The 21,847-nt window shown below is 38.9% G+C and overlaps 1 protein-coding gene across 1 annotated transcript in view; it reads right to left on the bottom strand.

Moving 5' to 3' along the window:
* GRM3 (glutamate metabotropic receptor 3) overlaps nt 1–21,847 on the bottom strand; it is a 127,932-nt gene that overhangs the window by 91,356 nt on the left and 14,729 nt on the right. The window contains exon 2 of the mRNA XM_066589906.1: nt 9,561–10,410. Coding sequence (XP_066446003.1) covers nt 9,561–10,410 — 850 coding nt within the window. The remainder of the gene's footprint in view (nt 1–9,560; nt 10,411–21,847) is intronic.

Genomic DNA, 21,847 nt, shown 5'->3' with positions numbered 1-21,847 from the left:
ACGATTTTAAAGCTAAAGATACTGCACATTTATGCTAAAATGACCTGGATCGACTGCAAGTAAAAAGTGAACATCATAATACAGTAGTTTCACAAAAAGCTGCAAGTGTTTTTTTAATTGATTCTCACATGAGTGGAACTATTGCAATCCTAAAAGTTAAAATATGGTTATAATTTGATTTGCATTAATAAGTACTGTGTGTGAATATAGGTTATAATCCCTCATTCCATACCTATAGGGTTTCTATAAATATTCAGAAACCCTCTTGGTCCTCCTAAACTGAAAAGTGTTATTGCATGGAATGTAGTTCTGGATAAGAGAACAAGAGAGGTGCTTGGTTATAGTGTCTACAGTAGTAAAAGTGAGTTTTCTCCATTGTTTCTCAATTCTCCAAATGTATGGTACACTAGCTGATATACTCAGCTTTGCCCGAGTTAATTTGGTACAGGTGTTACCTGTTTGCATGAAAATTTTTTATGAAGTCATGGTTAATTCAGAGAAACCGAGGAATAAAATATGTATATACATAGAGGAGCATTAGATTCTCCTCAGACTGCATGTACCGATGTCCCTCTGCAGAATGTGCCACCCCTCCCACTCTTCTCACTTTTTACCCTTAAAGGTAATACCCCTTTTTATTCAAATTTAACCCCAGACTGGAGGCTGCAGTCCCTTCTTAGCCTTAAAGGCATGCTCCCTCCCTGCAGTCCATGGCCATTTCCTTATGTATTTTACAGCCTTTCAGTATATACACATAGAGGTCAATTAGATTGTCCTCAGTATATACACATAGAGGTGAGGTAGATTATCCTCTGTATATGACCACAGAGGTCAGTTAGATTGTTGTGCCAAATTTTACCCTTTCACAAACCCGGGAAGTTACATTACATAGGGGTGCACCTACTTTAGCATTGAATAATCAAGCTTTGACCCCTTTACTATTCCTAAGGAATGGTTAGAGAATTAAGCCCCATTACACGGGACGACTGTCGGGCAAATGATGCTCACACTCATCCCCACATGTACTTGCTCCCGTGCTGTTCCACATGAGCGAGTATCATTGGCTTGCAGCAGGGTGGCTGGAGGAGATTTCTCTCCTGACTCTCCCTCCGCCTCTCTCCATTCAATTACCACAGCGGCCGCTTAGTACTGAATGGCTGGTGTTTATACTGAACGATCATCGTTCAGGATTTTATGCAGCTGAAAATCCTAAATGATGATCGTTTAGTGTAGACAGCAGCCATCCAGTATTGAACGGCCACTGTGTTAATTGAATGGAGAGAGGCGAGGGAGAGCGAGGAGAGAAATCTCCTCCAGCTGCCCTGCTGCGAGCTAATTATACTCGCTCCTGTGGAACTGATAGCCAGCCTGCCGTTGCAACAGCGGGGATCGTTAAGACCAGCGATCCCTGCTGTTAAGCCCCTACATGCTATAAAAGGTTTACAGAGGGAGCACACTTTTGTAAAGTGGAGATGAAATTCCCCCAAAAATCGTTGCGTCTTTTGGGCCAAAATAGGCCATGCCCTTAAAGGGTAAAATGTTGCTATTAAAAAGTACATCTAGTCCCACAAAAAGTAAGCTCTTATGCAGCTATGTAGAAAGAAGAATATTTATAGCTCTTGGAAGGCAGGGATGAAAAAATGCCGTAAGTAAAATGAAAATTTACTGGGAAGGGAAATTTGCTGCCTCATGGTATGTAAAGTGTTACATATTAAGTTAAAGGGAACCTATCAAGTTGAAAATGCACTCTGAGCTGTAAGCAGCATGTTGTAGAAGAGAAAGAGGAAAGAGAAGATTGATATATAATTTTATGCTGCTCTTTCCAATTTTAAAATTAACTTTAAAAAAACTGACGCACTAAATATTACATTACCAGCATCTGATTTAACCAGTGTTTTTACATTTGTTGGTCTCGAGAAACCATGAAATATTTAGGCTGGCTTCACACTGGTGATAAGCTATTTTGCATTGCGAGAGTGAGTGAAAACGCATGAAAATTAAACCAATGATTTTCAATGGTTACATTCTCATTTGTGATGCCTTCACTGCACACTCGCAGCGCTAAGAAAAAGCAGCGCTATCGCCCATTGCTTACAACGGGGCCGGCGACAGCAGCGCTAGCCTCATTGAAAACATAGACAATACATTGCGCTCCCCTGACACAGCTGTCACAGTTGTCACAGCTATGGCAGGAGATTCCTTTATCCCCGTGGGGACCGCAGGGGTGAAGGAATCCTCTGCCATAGCTGTGACAGCTGTGGCAGAGGTCCACGATGCTATTCATTGCTTTCAATGGGGCTAGCACTGCTGCAGCCCCATTGAAAGCAATGGATTGCAGGCAAGCACCACAGCGATGATTTTCAGGAAAGGGCTTGAAATATAAACCCTTTCCTGAAAATCCTCTCTAGCTGTAAAGAAAAGTAAAAAAAAAAAAATTAACTCACTTAGGAGAGCCGTCCAACTTTTCTCTCCAGCCCCGGCATATGTCTTCTGGAGGCCAGGGATTAAAAAATCCCCGCCCCCAGAATGCACTGCCCCTGATTGGCTGAGCGCTGTAACCAATCAGGGGCAGCACTGAGCCTTCATTGATTGACAGGTGAGAGCTGCCTGTGATTGGCGATAATAGTTGTCTAAATGGGCCTTTAGACAATAAGTTTAGAGCTCTGAATTTTATTCAAGATGGGAGATGGGTATCTGAGATACATCTGTCACATATTTCTGAACCATGGGCTCTCATTTTTTATGTTCAATGTCTCTGGATGAGAATTTTTTATCAAATAAAGACTCAGTTTAAATGTATGTGCTTGACGTCAGGTATTATTTGACATGCTCTCTCTGAAATATATAGATTACTGGTCTCAACAGCAAATATGATAGATCCACCTTTTCTTTACAAATTAGAGAGGGACTCAGGACTGATATTTTCTGAAAATTAGAACGTTAGGTTATATATAGTGACTCATAAATCATGAGCAATAATAATCATCTATTGCTAGTAATATACAGGAGGCGGGTTATAAAGTTTGATCTTGTTGGTATAGAGTACCTTCCAGAATACATACTTTATTTCCTTCTGTCCCCATCCACATGTTGGCAATGCAGACGAGAGGATGGTATGCTACTACACATATTATGGGATTGTCCTTTGTTGGCAAATTTTTGGTCATAGGTATGGTGAATATCTTCCAAATTCGCAGATTTTTCCTTACCAAAATCTCCTGTCTTTTCCCTACTTCACCTCTGTGATATACCCCTCTCTACATACAAACGCTCTGTCATAAGTCATTAAGTTAAAGCTGCCAGGGATTACATACCAGCCATTTAGAAACAAACTAATCCACCTACAGTACACCATTGGCTAAAAGGGTTCCAGGAGATGATGATGAAGATGGAGGATCTCACTTCTATTAAAAATAACTATGACAAATTTCTGAAGACATAGAATCATTGGCTATGTTTCCAAGAGACTTCTAAATATAAATCTCTTCTGTTATAATAAATATCTGTGAATAGTCCAACAGTAGCTTCAGTTGTTAAATAAATTTACTTTTTTACTTCCCTTTCCTATTTACAGTTTGGGGAGCATTCTTTCTTTCTGTTTTGCCAAAGTCCCTTTTACACACAAAAATAATTTTTCAAATGATAATCTTTCAAAATTCAATAAACACCAAATTTTAAAAAAAATTGTGGTAAAGGATTCCAGTAGACAATCCTATTAGTGAGAAGCAGGCTTGTTTGTGTAAATATGTATAGAGAGAAAGATCTCATTCTGCCCACAAGAATTAAAATGAATGAAATACAATTTATACTGAATATTTTCCCACAAAACTATATACCAGCCTAAGGATGCCCTGGATTTTTAATGTGACGGGTTCCCTTTAAATTTTGTTACATCTTTATCAATGCCTTGGATGCCTTTTAGTCCCAGTTTTTCCTCACTTGCTGTTTTATCATTCAGTTGCCAGGTTTCTCCCATGAAACAGTCCATTAAAGCTATATACTGTACACATAGCTACTACTTAAAGGAGTTGTTCCACCGGAGCAGTTATTCTCTATCCACAGAATAGGGCATAACAGTCAGGTTGGGGGGGAATCAATAGCTGGAACTTCACCGACTGCAAGTATGAGGGTTCTGAAAGTTCCTGAATTAATGGAGCAGCAGACGTGCATGGCATCACCACTCCATTTATATTAATGGAACTGCTTAAGGATAGTCGAACACTTGAACTTAGCTATCTCCAACAGTCAATTGAAATGAATAGAGTGGTGGTGCACATGCTCGACAACCACTGCATTCTTTCTTAGCCTTCAGGACTCTGTTCTCAGGATTGGTGGGGGTGCCAAAGGTCAGACCCACACCAACCAGATAGTTATCCCCTATCTTGTAGATAGGGTGTAACTTCACTTGGTGGGACAACCCTTTTATCAACTAAATAGGACATAGTCTAGTGGATTATTGTGCAACAGAATATCAATTAACGTGGGAAAAGGACATTATTTTTCATGTGAATAGAACTATTTTTTAATTTTACATTGACAGCCAACTTAGAAAGAAAATTTCTTAACAGTTTGTCACAGTAACACATTTGTTTACATTTCAGGATATGAAGATGTTATTAAACCCACTCATTAACTCCCACACACATTTCCCGATGACTTGTCACTTGATATACTTTACATATAGAAACACATTTATCAGAGAAAATAGTCATTTTTGTTTCTACTCAATGGACAAAATGTTAGACTTCTTAGATGTGTTTTCAGTGGACAATTAACTTTATGACTTCCTGGTTTCTGGTAGATTATTACAATAACTGGCCAATGTAAATGAACAAAAAGATAAACCATCAATTGATTGTTGTTAGTGCAATGACCAGTAAATGTAGCTTGTAGAGGTATTTATGCATGGGATTGAAGCCCAACACTTGCTTCTTGACAAAGCTGTCCCTTGTAGAGATGAGCGAGCATACTTGCTAAGGCAAACTACTCGAGCGAGTAGTGCCTTATTCGAGTACCTGCCCGCTTGTCTCTTAAGATTCGGCTACCGGCGTAGGTGAGTGGTGAGCTGCGGGAGTGAGCAGAAGGGAGCAGGGGAGAGAGAGTGAGAGAGAGAGATCTCCCCTCCGTTCCTCCCCGCTCTCCCCCGCCGCTGCCCACCCCTCGCCGGCAGCCGAATCGCTCGAGTAGTTTGCTTTAGCGAGTATGCTCGCTCATCTCTAGTCCCTAGCCAACAATTACCTAGCAGTGAGTTGGCAGTTTAAAAAGTAGTTTCTTGTTATTAAACCGCTGTCCAGTGGAAAAGAAATCTAATTAGGGAATTAATAACTAAACAAATTGAGGGATATTTATTAACCTAAATAGGTCACTTTAAACAATATGGGATTTGATTGCTATATCGAGGAAGTATGTGATATAAGTAAACGTTTCTCTTTAGTATACAATATGAATACATCTCTCTGTCTTTTGTTCCAAGATGTAAAAGATGTCAGGTAGAGATAGCAATTAATTGTGCAAAAACTGTTATATTGGTTATGGCATATGAAAATGTTAAATATGGTTTAATATCACAGGTAATGGCATGGCCGCTTAGCTGTGGTATAAGTGGTTTTGGCCCCAGTATGGTAAAGGTTGAAATAACCATTAACCATTATGGGAAGAGACATTAGTTTGTTGAACGAAGAGGAGTGTGTGGTCCGCTCCTTCGGGGAAGGTCGTGAAGGAGTACAAATGGCATATAAGCATTGGTTGTTATCACTTACATGGTGTGTGGAAGTTGTGTGTAGAAGGCCTGAAGAAGTTCAGCATGACAGTGACTAAGGGAACTGCAAAGAGGCGTTGGAACCTCCTGCTCATGGGAATGAAAAACTTTGGTCCGGTTTGCCTGGCTGAACAATTGTTTGACTGACTGCCTCGTACCCTGTACTCAAGTGAATCCAGTTGCCTGGTGGATGAAACAGACCTTGGTGCCATGTTGGGTTTGAAGTTGGATCTTAAGACTGTTTCTCTATCCCGTAAGGGCTGTAGGGCCAAGTTGCTTTACCTGGCGCAAGGACTTTGTAGCAACCATCTGCCTAGTAAGGAATGTTTTTAAAACTGAGTGCAGGTCTACAACACAATTTGGAGTATTCAGCAAGACAAGATACAAAAAAATAGCAGAGTGGTCACCAGAGGGTAGCTGCAAGGTGAAAGAGGAGCTGCAAGGTAAAAGAGGAGCTGCAAGAAATGCTGGTAGAGAAGGCCTGACCAACTGAGAAGGATAATGACCTGGTCAGTGAGTGAGAGGACCAGCAAATGAATCTGGAGAAGTTAACATGAGTGTGGTTGCAGGGCCAGAGCAGAGTTGTTTGTCAAGTGGATTGCATATGCAGAACTGTGTTCTGTTTTGACACCATCCGGGGTAATTGGTTCTTGGAAGATGACAGGACGTGACAGAATCTCTTTGTGCACTAGTAGTCCGTGAAGTGGGAGGATGTATCAGAGCACCTCCTGAACTAGGGATAATGGCTAGAGTACACCCAGCTCAATGCCCCCATGACTGGAGGGTGGCTGTAAGACGAAGCCAAACAGTGCTGGATGGAGCCAGCAGTAAGAGTAGCTGAATAAGAGGCACTATAGAAAGATTCGGCGCCAGGCTGGTAAAAAGGACTATAGATAAAAATCATTCAAAATATATAGACCCCAGTTAAATTCAAGCATGCTAAGTGATTGCTTGCCAATATCTTTTGGGCCCTAAATGCCTGCTCCTATTCGGCTACTAGAAGTGCCTTACTTTAATAACAGCAAGGACCAATCCTGAGTGCTATCATCAAGGATGTATCCCATGTATGAGGGAAGATAGACTGTTTACCCACGGAGACTGTAGTCAGTACAGATGCTGGCTGTCTACTGCCTGCAGTTGCAGAATATCTGTATACCTCCTATTGGGCCAGTGGCACAGAATCAACTAGAAGAGGGTGGTGAAGCCCCTGGAAAAGCAGTGCATGGGCCCAACAGATGAACCTGAAAAGGCACCATTTCAGCCTGAGTAATGCCAAATCATTGCCCATGTGAAATGTTCTATTATGTTGCGCTTAGTAAGGACTATTCCCAGAGCATTGTTTCCAAAGATGGCAAAAAAAAAAAAAATATGTGTAGAAAGTTAAAGTTGAGATCTTCATTTTATCAGGTGAGAAATGTAATTCATTGTGGAAAAACTGTTTTATTAGTTATGGTGCGTGAAATATTAAATTTTGTTTAGTGGTGTAAACCGTTGGTTGGGGAATATTGATCTTGGCCCAGCTGTAACGATCATGGAAAGTTGAAAAAAACTGGTTACAATACTGGAGAGAGATTAGGGTTCCTGAGGCAAAGGGAGTGTGTGACTTGTCCCTTCAGGTACAAGCCTCTTGAAGTATAAAAGCTAAGGTTTGGTGTGTAAGTGCTGGTTGTTGTCACTCACGTGATGTGTGGAAGCTGTGTGAAGAAGGTTTTTGACATGCTAAATGGACTTTCATAATCCTAAATGGCCCAGCAACTGCTGTTATCGGACTTTGTTCATACCACAGGTGATTTCTTGTCTTATATACATTTGTTGCTACTAGCTTGTATTGCTATACATTGATACATAAAGCTACAAAGTGTATTTGTAAGGGCTTAAAGACATGGGCATGTTTTAGTCCCGTTATGCGGCCATGAAAATCATGGTCGCATAGCAGGATGAAACAAAACCATTAATTTCAATGGTTTCATTTCCGTTATAGAGACTTGCCCTATCTTCCCACTTTTTTTTCATAACTCATGCAAACTATTCAAACTTATGCGCTGTAACACAGAGTTTGAATTGTCCGGAAAAAACTCAACCCTGTTCGTGCACTAATACACTCTGTAGCAGTGAGCATATTAGTGCCTGCGCACATGTGTTTTTGCCTTAAAAGTTATTTGCTGTACATTGACGTCAGAGAGAAGTTGAGGGGACTCATGAATATATTTTTTTCAGGAATATATGTGGAATACTTCTCTATCGGCCAGCTACTGGTCACTTTAAATTAATAATATGTAATTGCAAAGAGGCCTTGGAGCCTACTAATTGTGGGAGTGAGAAACTCCTGTTAGTGGACCTGGCTATACAGCTCTACAACTGAGTGAATGTAGTGATTGGTGAATAAGAGTGGTCTTTAAGCCAATGCTAGGCCTGAGGTTAGATCCTAACATGGTTTCCTGATCAGGTAAAGTTCATGAGGCTGCATTACTTTACCTGGTGCTAGGACTCTGATAGCATTTGCCTAGTAAAGAACTGATAATTGTTGCCTGCAACGATTGCCCTATCTCTTTCTGCAAACTGCCTGGGGTTCCACGAATGTACATTTTCTATTTGGAATGATATTGCCTCTCCAAGATGACCTGAATAACTACAATTAATCACTAACTACATGCCATGAAAAAATATATATTTCAACATGCTAATAACTTGGTAATATGTTAATTGTTCATGATACACATTTATTTATTTACTTTTGTATGTTGCAATTTGGCAATGACAGTCCAAAGAAAGAGTAACCTTTCTGCATTGGGCTCTAGTTTACCAGCCAAAACCCATTTATTATAATCTGCCTTGTTTCACGTCTCGGGTTTGTAAATACTAAGAACTACTGTAGAATTCTTCTGTAAATTACTGAGACAATTTTCTAGAAATACTTCTGATAATAGTTTAATTAAAATACATCCAGATATGGAGAATATATGGAAAATTAGGTTATTATGAACCTTTCTGTAATTGTCATGTTAAATTTAAAAAAATTGTGAGGCCTTTCCATGATGCTTTTATGACCCGTATGCTGCATGGTGTACAGAGATATCACAGGTAGTTCCCTAATGTTGATGGACAGACAAATAGGTTAGAAATTCTGCTTTCAGAGCATGCCCCCTTTAATTGTATTTTATGATCCAGCAGATGGTTTGAGGAATAGGCTTATATTTCTATGGAAAGAACACATTTTATGATGGTTTTGCTGACTGACTGACAATATACATACAAGAATAAAATCAGCAGATTCTACAGGAGCAATAATACTGTTCAATATTTTGTGAAAAACTGTAAAGAACTGCAAAAAACATAGAGGCATCTGAAGGTCATTTTTAAACCTATACTACTCAAAGTCATAGAACTTGACCTTAATACAAATTAGCAGAAGGTCTGCTTCAATATGTGGCTCATCTCCTGGTGTTTTATTTCTTGTTGCCTGGGGTAGAAGACAATGTTTTTTATTAAGTTGTTTACTGTTTCTTATTTTTTATGAAGCTGTTTACATGCAAAGGAAACGATAGAGAATTTAAATTAACATCCACACTCTTAGCATCTAATTATGTAGAGCAACATCTGTACTCTGTGATCATTGAGTTCATGCTTTCTGTGTAATGTTTTTATCCATCATCTTGTATATAAATTGTTTCCTTTCTGCCCATAGTATAGATGACTTAGACAGATGGAAAATCGACAATTAGAACGGATAAACCTCATTAATTCAAATAGCTCATTTAATTAGTGTATGTTGAATGGAATAAGGCTCTCCAAAAAGACTTACCTGTAAAGTTAACTTTCAGCAAAAAGTCCTTATATAGCTTCTTACCATCTACAGTTTTCATGGCATCACACAGTTGGGTTGTGTTTGAGCAAAAACTCCGTTGCATTTCATGTAGGGCATGTGCCATGGCATACACAGCATTCACCACAAACATGATTTTTGATTCTTGCTCATAGTTAGAGCTGTTGATATTGAGGTGCCTGTCACATTGTTTTTCAGTCTTATTATGAAGACTACATTGAAACTTTTGTTGCCAAAAATCCTTAAACCAAGGGTTCCGATGATTGTTGCTGGGGTTAAGGCTTTTAAAATACCTATCAAATTCTTTAAGAGGATGTGAAGCAAGTTCTAGAGTGATTGCCCCATATGCTATGTGTTCATTGCCTTTAACAGTGCTTTCTTGAGCACCCCACCCATCACTGGCAATCCATGTAAATGAAGCATTAAACCTGTTGGCAGCTGCCAAAAGCTCTCGGGTATCATCACTCCGCATGAAAAGAACAACAACTTTTGCATTGGGTTTTTGTAAAAGTTCTTTGATAGCGTTGTCATAGGACTTTTTCATGTTTGATCTCCCAACTTTTTCTGAAGTGGCAATGCAAATGTTTCTCAGTCTTGCTTCTTGTTCAAAGGCTTCAATTCCAGTCTCCCCATAATCTCCTTCAGAAGCGACAGTAGACACATATGTCCAATTAAAGTAACGCAGGATTTCCGCCATTGCTTTTGCCTGATAAAAGTCTGGTGGCACCGTCCTTGCAAAGTAGTCATAACGTGACTTGTCACTAAGTTTGGCACTGGTGGAAGCATAGCTTATTTGAGGAATATGGAAGAGTCTGAGCAAATTAGCCACCTGTGAATACAAAATTAAACTTTAGGAATAATTCAGATTCTCTAATTAGAAATTACGATACATTAAATACAGTTTAAAAAGGGACCTGGATTCCTTAAGTGCAACAACGTTACATGTTATAGTCACTAGATTATTTCAGAAGGGTTATTGATCCAGGGATTTATTCTGACTACCAGATTTGGAGTCGGGAAGGAATTTTTTCCCCCCTAAAATAAGGAAAATTGACTTCTACCTCATCTGGATTTTTACCTTCCTCTGGATCAGCATTGCAGGATACTAGGCTGAACTGGATGGACAGACGTTTTTTATTTTCAGCCTTACATACTGTGTTACTATGTTTATGGTATACAAACATAATCATAGGGAGGTCCAAAAGAACAAACATATTTCTAGAATTCACTGTTTTCTCTTATCAAAAGTTTTTTTTAATTACATGTACTGATATGTTAAAGGAACTCTGCAGTCCAGCAGGTGTCCCTATGTTTTTTCTATATGAAATATGAAAAATTCTTTTAAGTCTGTTGTGTGCACATGCAAAGCTCCCTGCTTCTCTGGAGTTAGAATGTAGGATGTTTACCCAAACACAGACATTTCCACTGAGGATGCACATAGCAGTAAGATGGTAGGGAATGGATATGTATTTTTCTAAGTAAGGAAGGAAGGATAGGTGACAGTAACAAAAGTAACTATAAATTCTGGTAATTTTGAAGGGTAACCTCAACATAATGGTAAGGATTGATTGACAACTAAAGGAAAAGTGAAATAACAACGATATCGGTTACAGCAAGTAACATGAAAAGGACCTTAGTAATTATTCATGCAATGGAATACTGCCAGATTTTTATTCTGTTACATTTGTACAGAATTAAAAAGAAAACAATCTCTGTATCCCTCAACATGAATGTAGGCATAAGGAGCTATAGTAGGCTGATAGTCTTATATGCCTTTTATTGAAGTTTAAGTTCACATTTGTGTTGTGGCTTCCATTGCTAATACTATGCTATGATGGCACCCAAAAGACTGTATTGCCTTGTAGTAGCCCTTAAGGTTTCTGCCATGGTGTTTGTCATTATGACGGCAAGAATATTGCTATTCGTGCAACAGATGTAACAGAACTGCCAATGGAAATCCAAAAGACGCCATTATAAGACAGCCCGTTGACTGCTGTTACTCATATGTAGTAACAGGGCAGAGTTATTGAGTTAAAGGGTATTTGATGGAAATCTGAAGACTTTCACAGGTAAAACAAGGTTAGCATACAGTAGTAATACAGGGTGTCTCTCTATTTTGTGTGGATTTATATTATAGAAAGTACTGTATCATCTTCTAATATCTAGTTCAGATAGTCCTGGCGTAACATACAAATAGCTGCATTGGTTACTCGCTACTATTTCTGTATATGCTGCTTTATTCTCGCCTACTGACCAATTGTGTTGAGAGCATATAAATAAATTATTATTATTATTTGGATAAAATATTTAAGCCATATCTGTATTCATTGCATACGCTCTGCTGCTTTGTGTATTGTTGCTAAATAAAACAGCTCTTAGCGGCTGGAGTTTATTGCTATTAATGCTGTTCATGGTGACTAAATATGCAGGACTGCAGACATATCTAACTCAATTCCCATGATATTCCTGCACATCAAAATTTGATGTGATGTACTGTTTTATTTACCAGCAGGCCTGATATGTATCTGAAAAATGCATCCAACATTATCCTGCCAAAAGATTCTTGCACAGTTCATAAAGTCCCTTTCACTCCCTTAAACAAAAAAAATGCATAATTTACCTGCGCCTCTGTAGAATACATTTCTTCTTTGACAATAAATGTCATTTCTTCATTATACAGCAAATAAAAGGAAAGGATATTAAACTAGCAGTAACACCTCTGGGCAATTTTGAGCATGTTAATTGCAATTTTTTTTTTTGAGCCCTGGATGAATGCAGATTTCTATTAACATATGCTTTGTTATTTTAATGTTTTCCGAACTCAAGAACAACACAGGAAGTCCCACAATGTGCATATATAAATTGATTACAGAAATAACTTGGCTGCTATACGGTAGTGAAACCTTAACGATTTATTAACCTACAGGCATGGTAAGATTACTCTGAGTTTGCCATATTAAATTAACTCTTTCATTTATTAGGGCTGTTAAGATTTTTACTTTCTAATCTTGCCAATTCTCGGCAAAATTTCTGTTATCACCAAAAAAGCTCTCATATAAATCACTCTTTGTACATTGTCAGTGGCTTTTATAGCATCATTTTATCCACATGACCGCTCTTGAGCAAAGTGAAATTATATAGTAGTCCTCTAGTACAATGCAGACTCAGATTGTGTAAACTCTTGAAGCCATTATACAAGAGGTAGCATTTCAATAAGTGTGATATTACAGTGGCACATCCTCAAGGGGGTAATGCAGCATAAACGATGAGCGATGAGTTTAACTATAAGAGTGCAGGGTAAGCAGGGTAAATAGCAACTGTTCAGTATTGAACAGCCACTATGTTAACAGAATGTAGAGTGGTGCGGGGAGCGAGAACTAAAAGCTGGCCCTGACGCCCCGCCGTGAGCCAATGATACAAGCTCCTGTGCAGAAGCACAGGAGCATGTATGTGCGGGACAAGTGTCAGGCATCATTTGCCCGACATTCGTCCCGTCTAAATGGGGCTTTAGATGTGTGAGTGATAAGGTAGTCTTCCATCTCATGAATTATGGATTCATTGGAAGATTCTCAGTCTGAGATTCTAAGAAGCATAGATGCTCTAACACAACAAATTGTTGTGGTGCAAAAGTACAGTTCCTCTATCCCAATGTAGTTTCACTTCAAGGCTGTGGCCCTTCAGTATTTTTGAGCTGCATTGCTGGGTCTCTAAATGAGCCAATGGCATTGCTTATGCTTTAAAAGAACAGATGCAAAATCCATAGGACATATGTTTTATCCCCACTTCAAAAAGAACTATATACATCAGAGTTGCCATATTTATAAGTATCACAACACAGGCTTAGATACAGCAGCTCAGTACTGTCCGCCATACAGTAATAATTCTGCTATTGTTCCAAAAAAAAAAGGACTCCTTTGTGCCTGACAGTAATGGTACCCACCTTTGTGCCCCCCCCCCAAAGTTATAATACCCCTTTTTCCCACACAAAGTAACAATGCCACCTTTTTCCTGCTCTGTGCTCCTACACAGTAAAAATTGCCTTTTGTGTTTGCTCAACAGTAATGGTGTCTCTATTTCTTCAAAAATCGCAGCAAAAGAGCGCGACAAAATCGCGATACCTCCACAAGAAATGGCAGCGATATCACACAGATGTAATATCGCTGTGATTTTCTCGTGGTGATATTGCTGTCGCCCTTGTGAAAGCAGCCTAAAGCATAGTTGACTTTTCAGATTACTTTTCACAATAAGCTTTCGTGTATATACATGTAGAACAATTATATTTCTCGCAATTATATAACTTGCATCTGGCATTTAGCACCAATTTTTCTCTCTGCAGGCTACATCTCAATTTTTTAGTTCTCTCAGAGATGGTAGGTGGAGGATGCTGTTAAAATGTCTTCTATACCCTGTACAGCGAGAAAAAAAAGCAGATTCTGCTCTATAACGTTTGTAGCACACACACAGAAAAATATCATCACCATGGAGGACACTAGAGAAGTATTAGTGTAGATGTGAATAAATAACTCACTATTTGCTCTAACATCTGTGTGACTCTACGTCTTTCTATCTCCTTTCTCTTCCCTCTCCACTCTCCTCCACTTTCTGTGTTCTGTTTTTGTTATCATTGAAAATTAAAAGTAATGGATATTCCTAGCAACCAGCACTTTAGAGGTATTTTTCAGCACAAAAACATAATTGTAGGTAAATAAAGTGTTTTGTGCTTTTGCTAGTTATCTCATTACCTACTGGTATAACAAGACTGCATTTAAGTAGGGCATTCAAGAGTGATATATCTTTTATAATATTCATTTTATAGCCCATCTATACCTGGTGATTTGCCTATCCACAGGATAAGGGGATAACTTGCTGATTGTTTGGGGTTTCATCACTGACATTCCCGCCGATATGGAGAACGTAACTCCCATGTCCCACTCTCCTGTCACTGCGAGGGTCCCTTCTCCTCCTGCAGTGGCGGCAATCCGAATGGAGCACTGGCTGAGCATGCTCAGGTCTCTCTTTATTCCATGTTGGCAAATCTATGAAATAGTTTTTTTGCCAGTTTATTCACAGAGGAAAATTAAATATCAGATGAGATGCAGAGTGATAAAGTAAAATCTCCACTAAATGTTACCAGTTTAACCCAGGAAGAAGTGCAGAGTCGTTTTAAAAATATTAAAATTGACAACCCGAAAAAAACTTTTTGGCAATGAGGGTGATCAATGAGTGAAACGGGTTACCACAGGCGGTGGTGGGTTTTCCATCAATGGGAGTCTTAAAACATAGGCTGGACAGACATCTGTATGGGAAGATCTAGCGATCCTGCATTGAGCAGGGGGTTTGGACCAGCTTTAATTTATGTATATAAGAAGTTGAAAGGTACAACATTTATAGCATGTATAAAACAACAATACTATTAAACAACATTACTATTGATTTACAGTTTTTGCATGGTGAAAACTAAGCATCTATCATAAGTAAGGCCTCATTCACATCTGCGTGAGAACTGCCAGATCTGGCACATGCTAGAAAAGAATGACACCAGGCAGACTCCATTGATTACAATGGGATTCATCTGGCTACTGACAAGCTGCTCCCCAAAAATTCTGTGTTAGTTCAGCCAAGATTTTATGCTACATCTGTTCCAGAGGTTCCGAATGGAGCCTCCAGTATATATGTGAATGAATCCTAAGTGAGTGGGGTTAGAAAGCAAGTCAGTCATTCACCGCGTTATACTTGAACATTTTAAGGCAAGATGACAGGTGATTTAATTAACCTACATTAAATGAGAAAGGGATCACAAAACATTAGGCCAGAGTTGAAGAATCTACTTTTCCCCTATCTTTCATTCAATTCCAATGTACCCTGGGAGGGACAGTTGCTGGAGCTTGAACAGTGATAGTTCTTTGGGAAATGTTCCACTATTAAGAAGTTTAATTTCTTCTTCCACCATACATACCCCTTATGAGGAACTGTTCCCGAAGACCATTTTCTTGGAAATCCCCAACTATATTGTATTTGCCACTCTTATAGTGTCTTAGTTGCTGGTCCAAAGACTCTATAATTTTAAAAGGGCTCTGGTGATAGCTCAGGAAAAAGCAAGATCCCTGAATACGGATCTGGGTGTGTTTCTAGTTTTCGTGTTTCTTGGAGAAAGCCGTCTCTAATATGGTAGAAATGGATTCTCACTGGGATGTCTATGAGAGTGTTACAAGGTGCTGTTTTGGATTTTGGTAAAGGATGAATTCTATTAACTATGAAATCTGAGGCATTGGGGTTGTTAGTAGCACCTTACATAACAGTTAAATATAGTTTATTAGCTCAGAAGATTCAATCTCTTCTGGCATCCCTCTAAATTTAATATTGTTATGACGTGACCTATCTTCCAAGTCAGTCCTCTTTTCTTTAATCTACTTTACTTCATCTCCAATAGAATTGTGATAATTTACAAGCAAATTATGCGCTGCAGAAAATATTCCAATATTGCTTTCTAGGTGTTCCAAGTTCAACAACATTGGCTAGTAATTGCTGTATGAGTTTGCTTAAGGCTGCCTGTCCACGGGCCGGTTTGCATTGCGTTCCCTGTGGCGATAATTCGGCTGCGGGGAACGCAATGCACACTTTACCGAGCATTGCTATGGAATGCGCAGCCCCTCTATCCATGAGCAGAGAATCTTGGCGATTCTCTGATCGCGGCTGGCAAATCGCAGCATGCTGCGATTTGCCTTGATTCTCCGGGGTCAGCCTATCTGTCAGATAGGCTGATCGCGCAGATCTGCCTGCAGGCTCCTGCTCCGGGGCGGATACCGCAGCGCCCGTGGACAGGCAGCCTTAGGCTGAATGCAAGATTCTCGCAGTGGGATGCAACCTGTGTCCCTGCAGTCACCTCCGGCTTACCTGTCTGGCGCACAGCCGCACATGCGCAGTACAGATTCTTTTTGGTAGAAACGACCCCCGATGATAAGCAGATCACAAAACAAGTCTTCTGTACTCATGCAGCAACAGTAAGTAGTAAGGAGTAATGGAGCATTACACTGTTCCCATTTAAAACAATAGGCTGCCAATATAATGTATTGAAATTTCAAGTGCTCCAGAGCAAGAGACACACATTGTAGCTGCTTTCGGCTTAAGCTAAAAGATAAGGGTTTTGAATTAGGAATCTCTATTTACCAGGATTTTCCTAATAGAGTATATACAAATGGATTTTCTAATCCATACAACCCCTAACTTTATCAAACTAGTCAGTATGGTGCCACAGTGGCTAGTAATTGCAATGTTGGGATATGACTTTGAGTCCTGATTGAAATAAAATCCTCTAGCGGCCCTTGTGAGGTCACCTTGTTTTATGTAAGTTGTTTACTATGTGACTATTTATGTTTGAGATAGGAAAATGAGACTGTACATTCCACAGGAACAGTTCTTACATATAAATAAATGATTACTGCAATTATAAAAGTAAGAAAATAATGAAAAGGATATTATGTATACAAATAGGGTACCTTACTGGAACTGTAAATGGCCATTAACTTTTCAAACAACGTGTGCCTATGTACAGAAGTAGGAAAGTTTAATGTGATAACTTTCTGTGCCAGTTTGTTTGCTTTTTCAATTGTTTTACAGTGCTTGTTGTGTTAAGATAAGAGAATGATAGTTTTTAATGGCTTGAGATGATAACATGTCATAGATATCACAGACAAGTTAAACTCTGCTACATCTGTTTAAGCCAATGTGATAATGAGCAAAAGTGCAAAATCACATTTTTTTAAATCTAAAATTGCATTTTTGTGTGGAAAAATCACTTTAAAGTACTGGCCAGTAGGGGGTCTCTTTTGTATAATTTGCTCTGCACTTCCAGTTGTCAAGTAACTAAGTCACCAAGAGGGATTATAAAACATGGGGAAGAGGTGGATGCTGTCTCATGTGCTCATAGAAGACTATCTAGATTCCGAGGGCATGGGGAGCTGCGGCAGGGGAAGAGAGACTCACATAGACAAGTATCTGAAGCTGAAAGTGTTTACTGTCCCATAGATACTGAAATCACGTGTACAATGTTCATTACTGCTGTATAACGTCCTCCATGATGCTATAATTTCTTTGTGTGTACTACAAAGAGTTATGGAGTAGAATCTGTGGCTTTCTCTATGCACAGTCAGTACAAGCCATCATAGCAGCTAGACATCACCAACAGTTCAGGGACAACTGAAAATTTAATATGCATCCCCTTAAGGGGAAAAACTGTAGAAAAATGCCATATGTAAGTAATGAAAGTGTTAATCCCTTTGTACTAACACAGGGCAGCTTTTTCTGAAAAGTCAGGTGCACTGTATATTTTTGCTAATGCAATTTTCACTTTTTTAAATACATTATTATAAAAAATTAAATCTAAAGTTAGATCTAAAGTACTATCAGAATCACATTTATCACTGAGTGATAACCTAACATTTGTTAATCTGCCTGGTGAAGCTTGCAAATAAAATTGTTCTGGATAGTCAACAAAGTTATCGCTTCTATAAAACTTTTGTATTTTTTTACAAAAAAATATTTATCAGCTCATCACTGATGACCTAAAAATTTTTCTCTGTAACCGGTTGCACACGACCAGGCCGGATTCCACATGCGGGAGCCCACAGCAGAATCTGACCCTGTGCCCAGCCAACATCCAAGCGCAACTGTCTTTTTTTTCTTCTTTTCTATACTGTGAATGGTCCGCAATATCATTGCGTAAGGGGCGCTACTTGCGTGTGTTGAGTTCAATAGAAGCCGTCCGTGTGGAATCCGCACTGAAATATAGCATGCCCACTCCGGATTCCACAATGCAAATCTGTTTGTGTGCAGCTGGCCTTACTAAGTTGGATGAGATGTGTTTTGGGTTATTTGTTCACATTCAAATAAAAGATGAGAAAGATTTAATAAGTAGGTTTATAACAATATTTTCTGATTTCTGAAACTTGATTCATGCAGAAAAATGCACAACTTCCACAAAGACTCATTAATGCTGAAAGTCATGAAGAGTTTTGACAGAGGAATAACATTTTTGTGAATTCAAATTTTCTTTATGTATTCGGTCAGATAATGAGTTTGTTCAGTTCTGTAAAATAGAGTCCTCTTTTTGAACTCTAAAAGTCCATTTGTAATTACATTATATCATACAGTTCTAGTTTCATATTGTTTGTCAACCTTCTCTTACATGAAAGAATCCTTAAAACACATAGCATTAAGAAATTAATAAGTTTAAGGTGTTTGATGAGAAACAACAATTAGCCTCTTTTGATCTCTAGAATAATTAGTTCTCATGTATTTACATTGTGTGAACATATAATAAATTTTGAATTCATACAATATTTTCATTACCGCTCGAGCTAATGGGAACCTGTCACGTAGTATGAGCACCATATACTAAGTTTATGGGCTCATAGACCAGGTGACATGTGAAATCCAAGGGTGTGTTTTAATTCTCACTGTCAGTCATGGAAACAGATGCTCGGTCCATGCATCAGATTCTCTGCAGTCAGTACGCATGCGCATATACTGTTATCTATGAGTGTGCACAGGCATTTACTGCAGAGAAGAGTCAGATGCACAGTCTGGGCTCTGGTTTTTATGGTTGACGGTGAGGGAATGGGGAGGCCGGTAAGTATAAAAAACAGCAGTCTCCACGTCCCCTATCCTATAAGCCCATAAACTGAGTATACGGTACTTATACATTGTTACAGGTTTTCTTTCATTCCCAACCGAGAAAACGAGGTTTGTTAGCATTAACAGTTTTGTTAAACCACATATCAATTCATGTTCTTACCCTCTCTAGAAACAAAATCTCTATCTAAAAAAAAAATAACATATGCTTAAGAGGTCTAAATGCTGTTATGGAAGAAAACACCACAAAAGTGCAAAAACTGTTAGGCCTCCAGAGAGATGAGCTGGCATAGGTATCTGGCAACAAAAGATTTAAGTAATGCAATCCAGGCTTACTAGAATAATGACAGTGAAAATAATATTTAGCCATACAGTAACAACTGAAGTTGGGCAGAAGAGCAGCTAGGTGGATGACTGTAGTTCTATCATGATTTACTCATACAGTTAGACTTCTCCCATATAAAAAATAGAACTGTATTCTCTACATACACAGTTAACACAAGTGAGAGGGGTGCATGGAGAAATTTGTGTTCCATTTGCATATTCATTTTATGAGCAGACATGAGAAACAGATGTCTTTGCCTTGAAGATTGACCCTTTGCAACAGAGGTTTGCAACAACTGAAAATCAAGGACAGAATAGAGAAAAAATGCATTGAAGATGACACTATATTTATTCATTGTAGTGAAAAAAGTCACAAGCATTCTTGCAACTATATTAAAAGTTATAGCACTATAGGAATTAGGCTATTTCAATGGCAAACACAGGACATTTTTACACGACATGTATGAGGTGCGCTTGAGAAACTTCGACACCTATCCATTAGTTATCCAATCTCCGTGAACACTGCATATTGCATGTCCTATTCTCATCTGCAAAAATGGACCAGAAGAGGACATGCAACAACCTTTTTTTCTTTTTCTCCATTTGTCTATTTGAAAAAGCTTTCACATGGATAATCTCATAGGCTATAATAAGGCTGGAATATACAGTCAGCACATGGCTCAAAAATATGGCTGTATGATTAGCCCTAAATCTACTTAAGTGATGGAATGGAAGCATTTTTCCATTCCCAACATTGCTAAACACGGCATTTGTACTAAATGCCTAACATTCCTAAATGCATAAATAGTTGTTTCACATTTGGGTTATTGCCATGGAAATCTATAATATCATAATGAAATAACAACATTCCCTATGTAATGCTGAGTGCAGGGGATGAATGAAAGACAAAGTGTTTATCTTTCCAGAGTTTCTTTACTCACAGATTGTGTCATGTGGATGGATGTGGATCTGCCTTGCAAATAGCATCCTCAGGGGTGGATGCCTAATATAGCAGGTGCTGAGAGCAGATTGGAGATTGGAAGGGGACACATTACTGGAGCTCACAATGGTCCTTTAACCGCTTAATGAGGCGCCCCCCTTTTTTTTCTATTTTCATTTTTTTTCTCCCCCCTTTAAAAAAAACCAAAACAAAACAAAACATAACTCCTTTATTTATCCATCAACATCGCTGTATGAAGGCTTGTTTTTTGCTGGACAAGTTGTATTTTTCAATGGTGCTATTTAATGTGCCATATAATGTACTGAAAAACTTTTAAAAAATTCTAAGTGGAGTAAAATGAAAAAAAAAAAAAGACATTCCGCCATCTTTCAGTGCGTCTTGTTTGTACGGCGCACATATTGCAATAAAAATGACATGATAACTTTATTCTATGGGTCAGTACGATTGCTACGATACTAAAGTTGTATAGGTTTTTTTTTTACTGAAGTACTGTTTTTTTTCAAAGACATTAAATTCTTTTGTTATTTTCTGCTGCCATCTTCCGCGCGCAATAACTTTTTTATTTTTCCGTCAATGTAGTTGTGCAAGAGCTCATTTTTTGCGAGATGTTCTGTAGGTTACGTTATTAATACCAATTTGGAATACATATGAATTTCTGATTGCTTTTTATTGCATTTTTCTGGGAGACAGGGTGACTGAAAGTACATTTATGGCATTCTTTATTTTTTTTTTGAACGACGTTCACCGTGCGGGGTAAATAATGCACTACTTTGATAGATCAGACTCTTACAGACGTGGTGATACCATATATGTTTTTTTTTCTTCTATGATTTAGATTTTTTTTATTATACATATCGCAAAAGTGTGGTGATTTAAACTTTTATAACTTTTTTTTTTACGATTAATAAAACTTTATTGACCTTATTTTCACTTTTTTTTAAGCTCCCCTGGAGGACTACGACATGCGATGCTTTGATCGCTTCTGCAGTATGACATACTGTTATAGCATTACGTCATGCTGCGATCTGACAAGCAGTCTATCAAAGCCACGCCACGGGGATGGCTTGATAGGCAGTCTCCTAAGGCAGCCCTGGAGCCTTTCAGAAGGCCCCCGGCTGCCATGACACCTGCATGGCTCCCCTGATCTCGTGAGAGGGCTGTACGGGACCCACGAACATGGTTCAGGGGATTTAAATGCCACTGTCTGAATTGACAGCGGCATTTAAAGGGTTAATAGCCACGATCGGATTGCAGCTATTGCCTGCGGGTGTCAGCTGTAATAAACAGCGACCTCTCTTCATACATACCCCAACGCTCCAGGACATAAATGGACGTCCTCGAGCGGGAAGGG

Source organism: Eleutherodactylus coqui, chromosome 2 (assembly GCF_035609145.1).
Source record: "Eleutherodactylus coqui strain aEleCoq1 chromosome 2, aEleCoq1.hap1, whole genome shotgun sequence".
In the NCBI taxonomy this organism is placed as follows: domain Eukaryota; kingdom Metazoa; phylum Chordata; class Amphibia; order Anura; family Eleutherodactylidae; genus Eleutherodactylus; species Eleutherodactylus coqui.
This window is presented reverse-complemented; position numbering and strand designations above follow the sequence as displayed.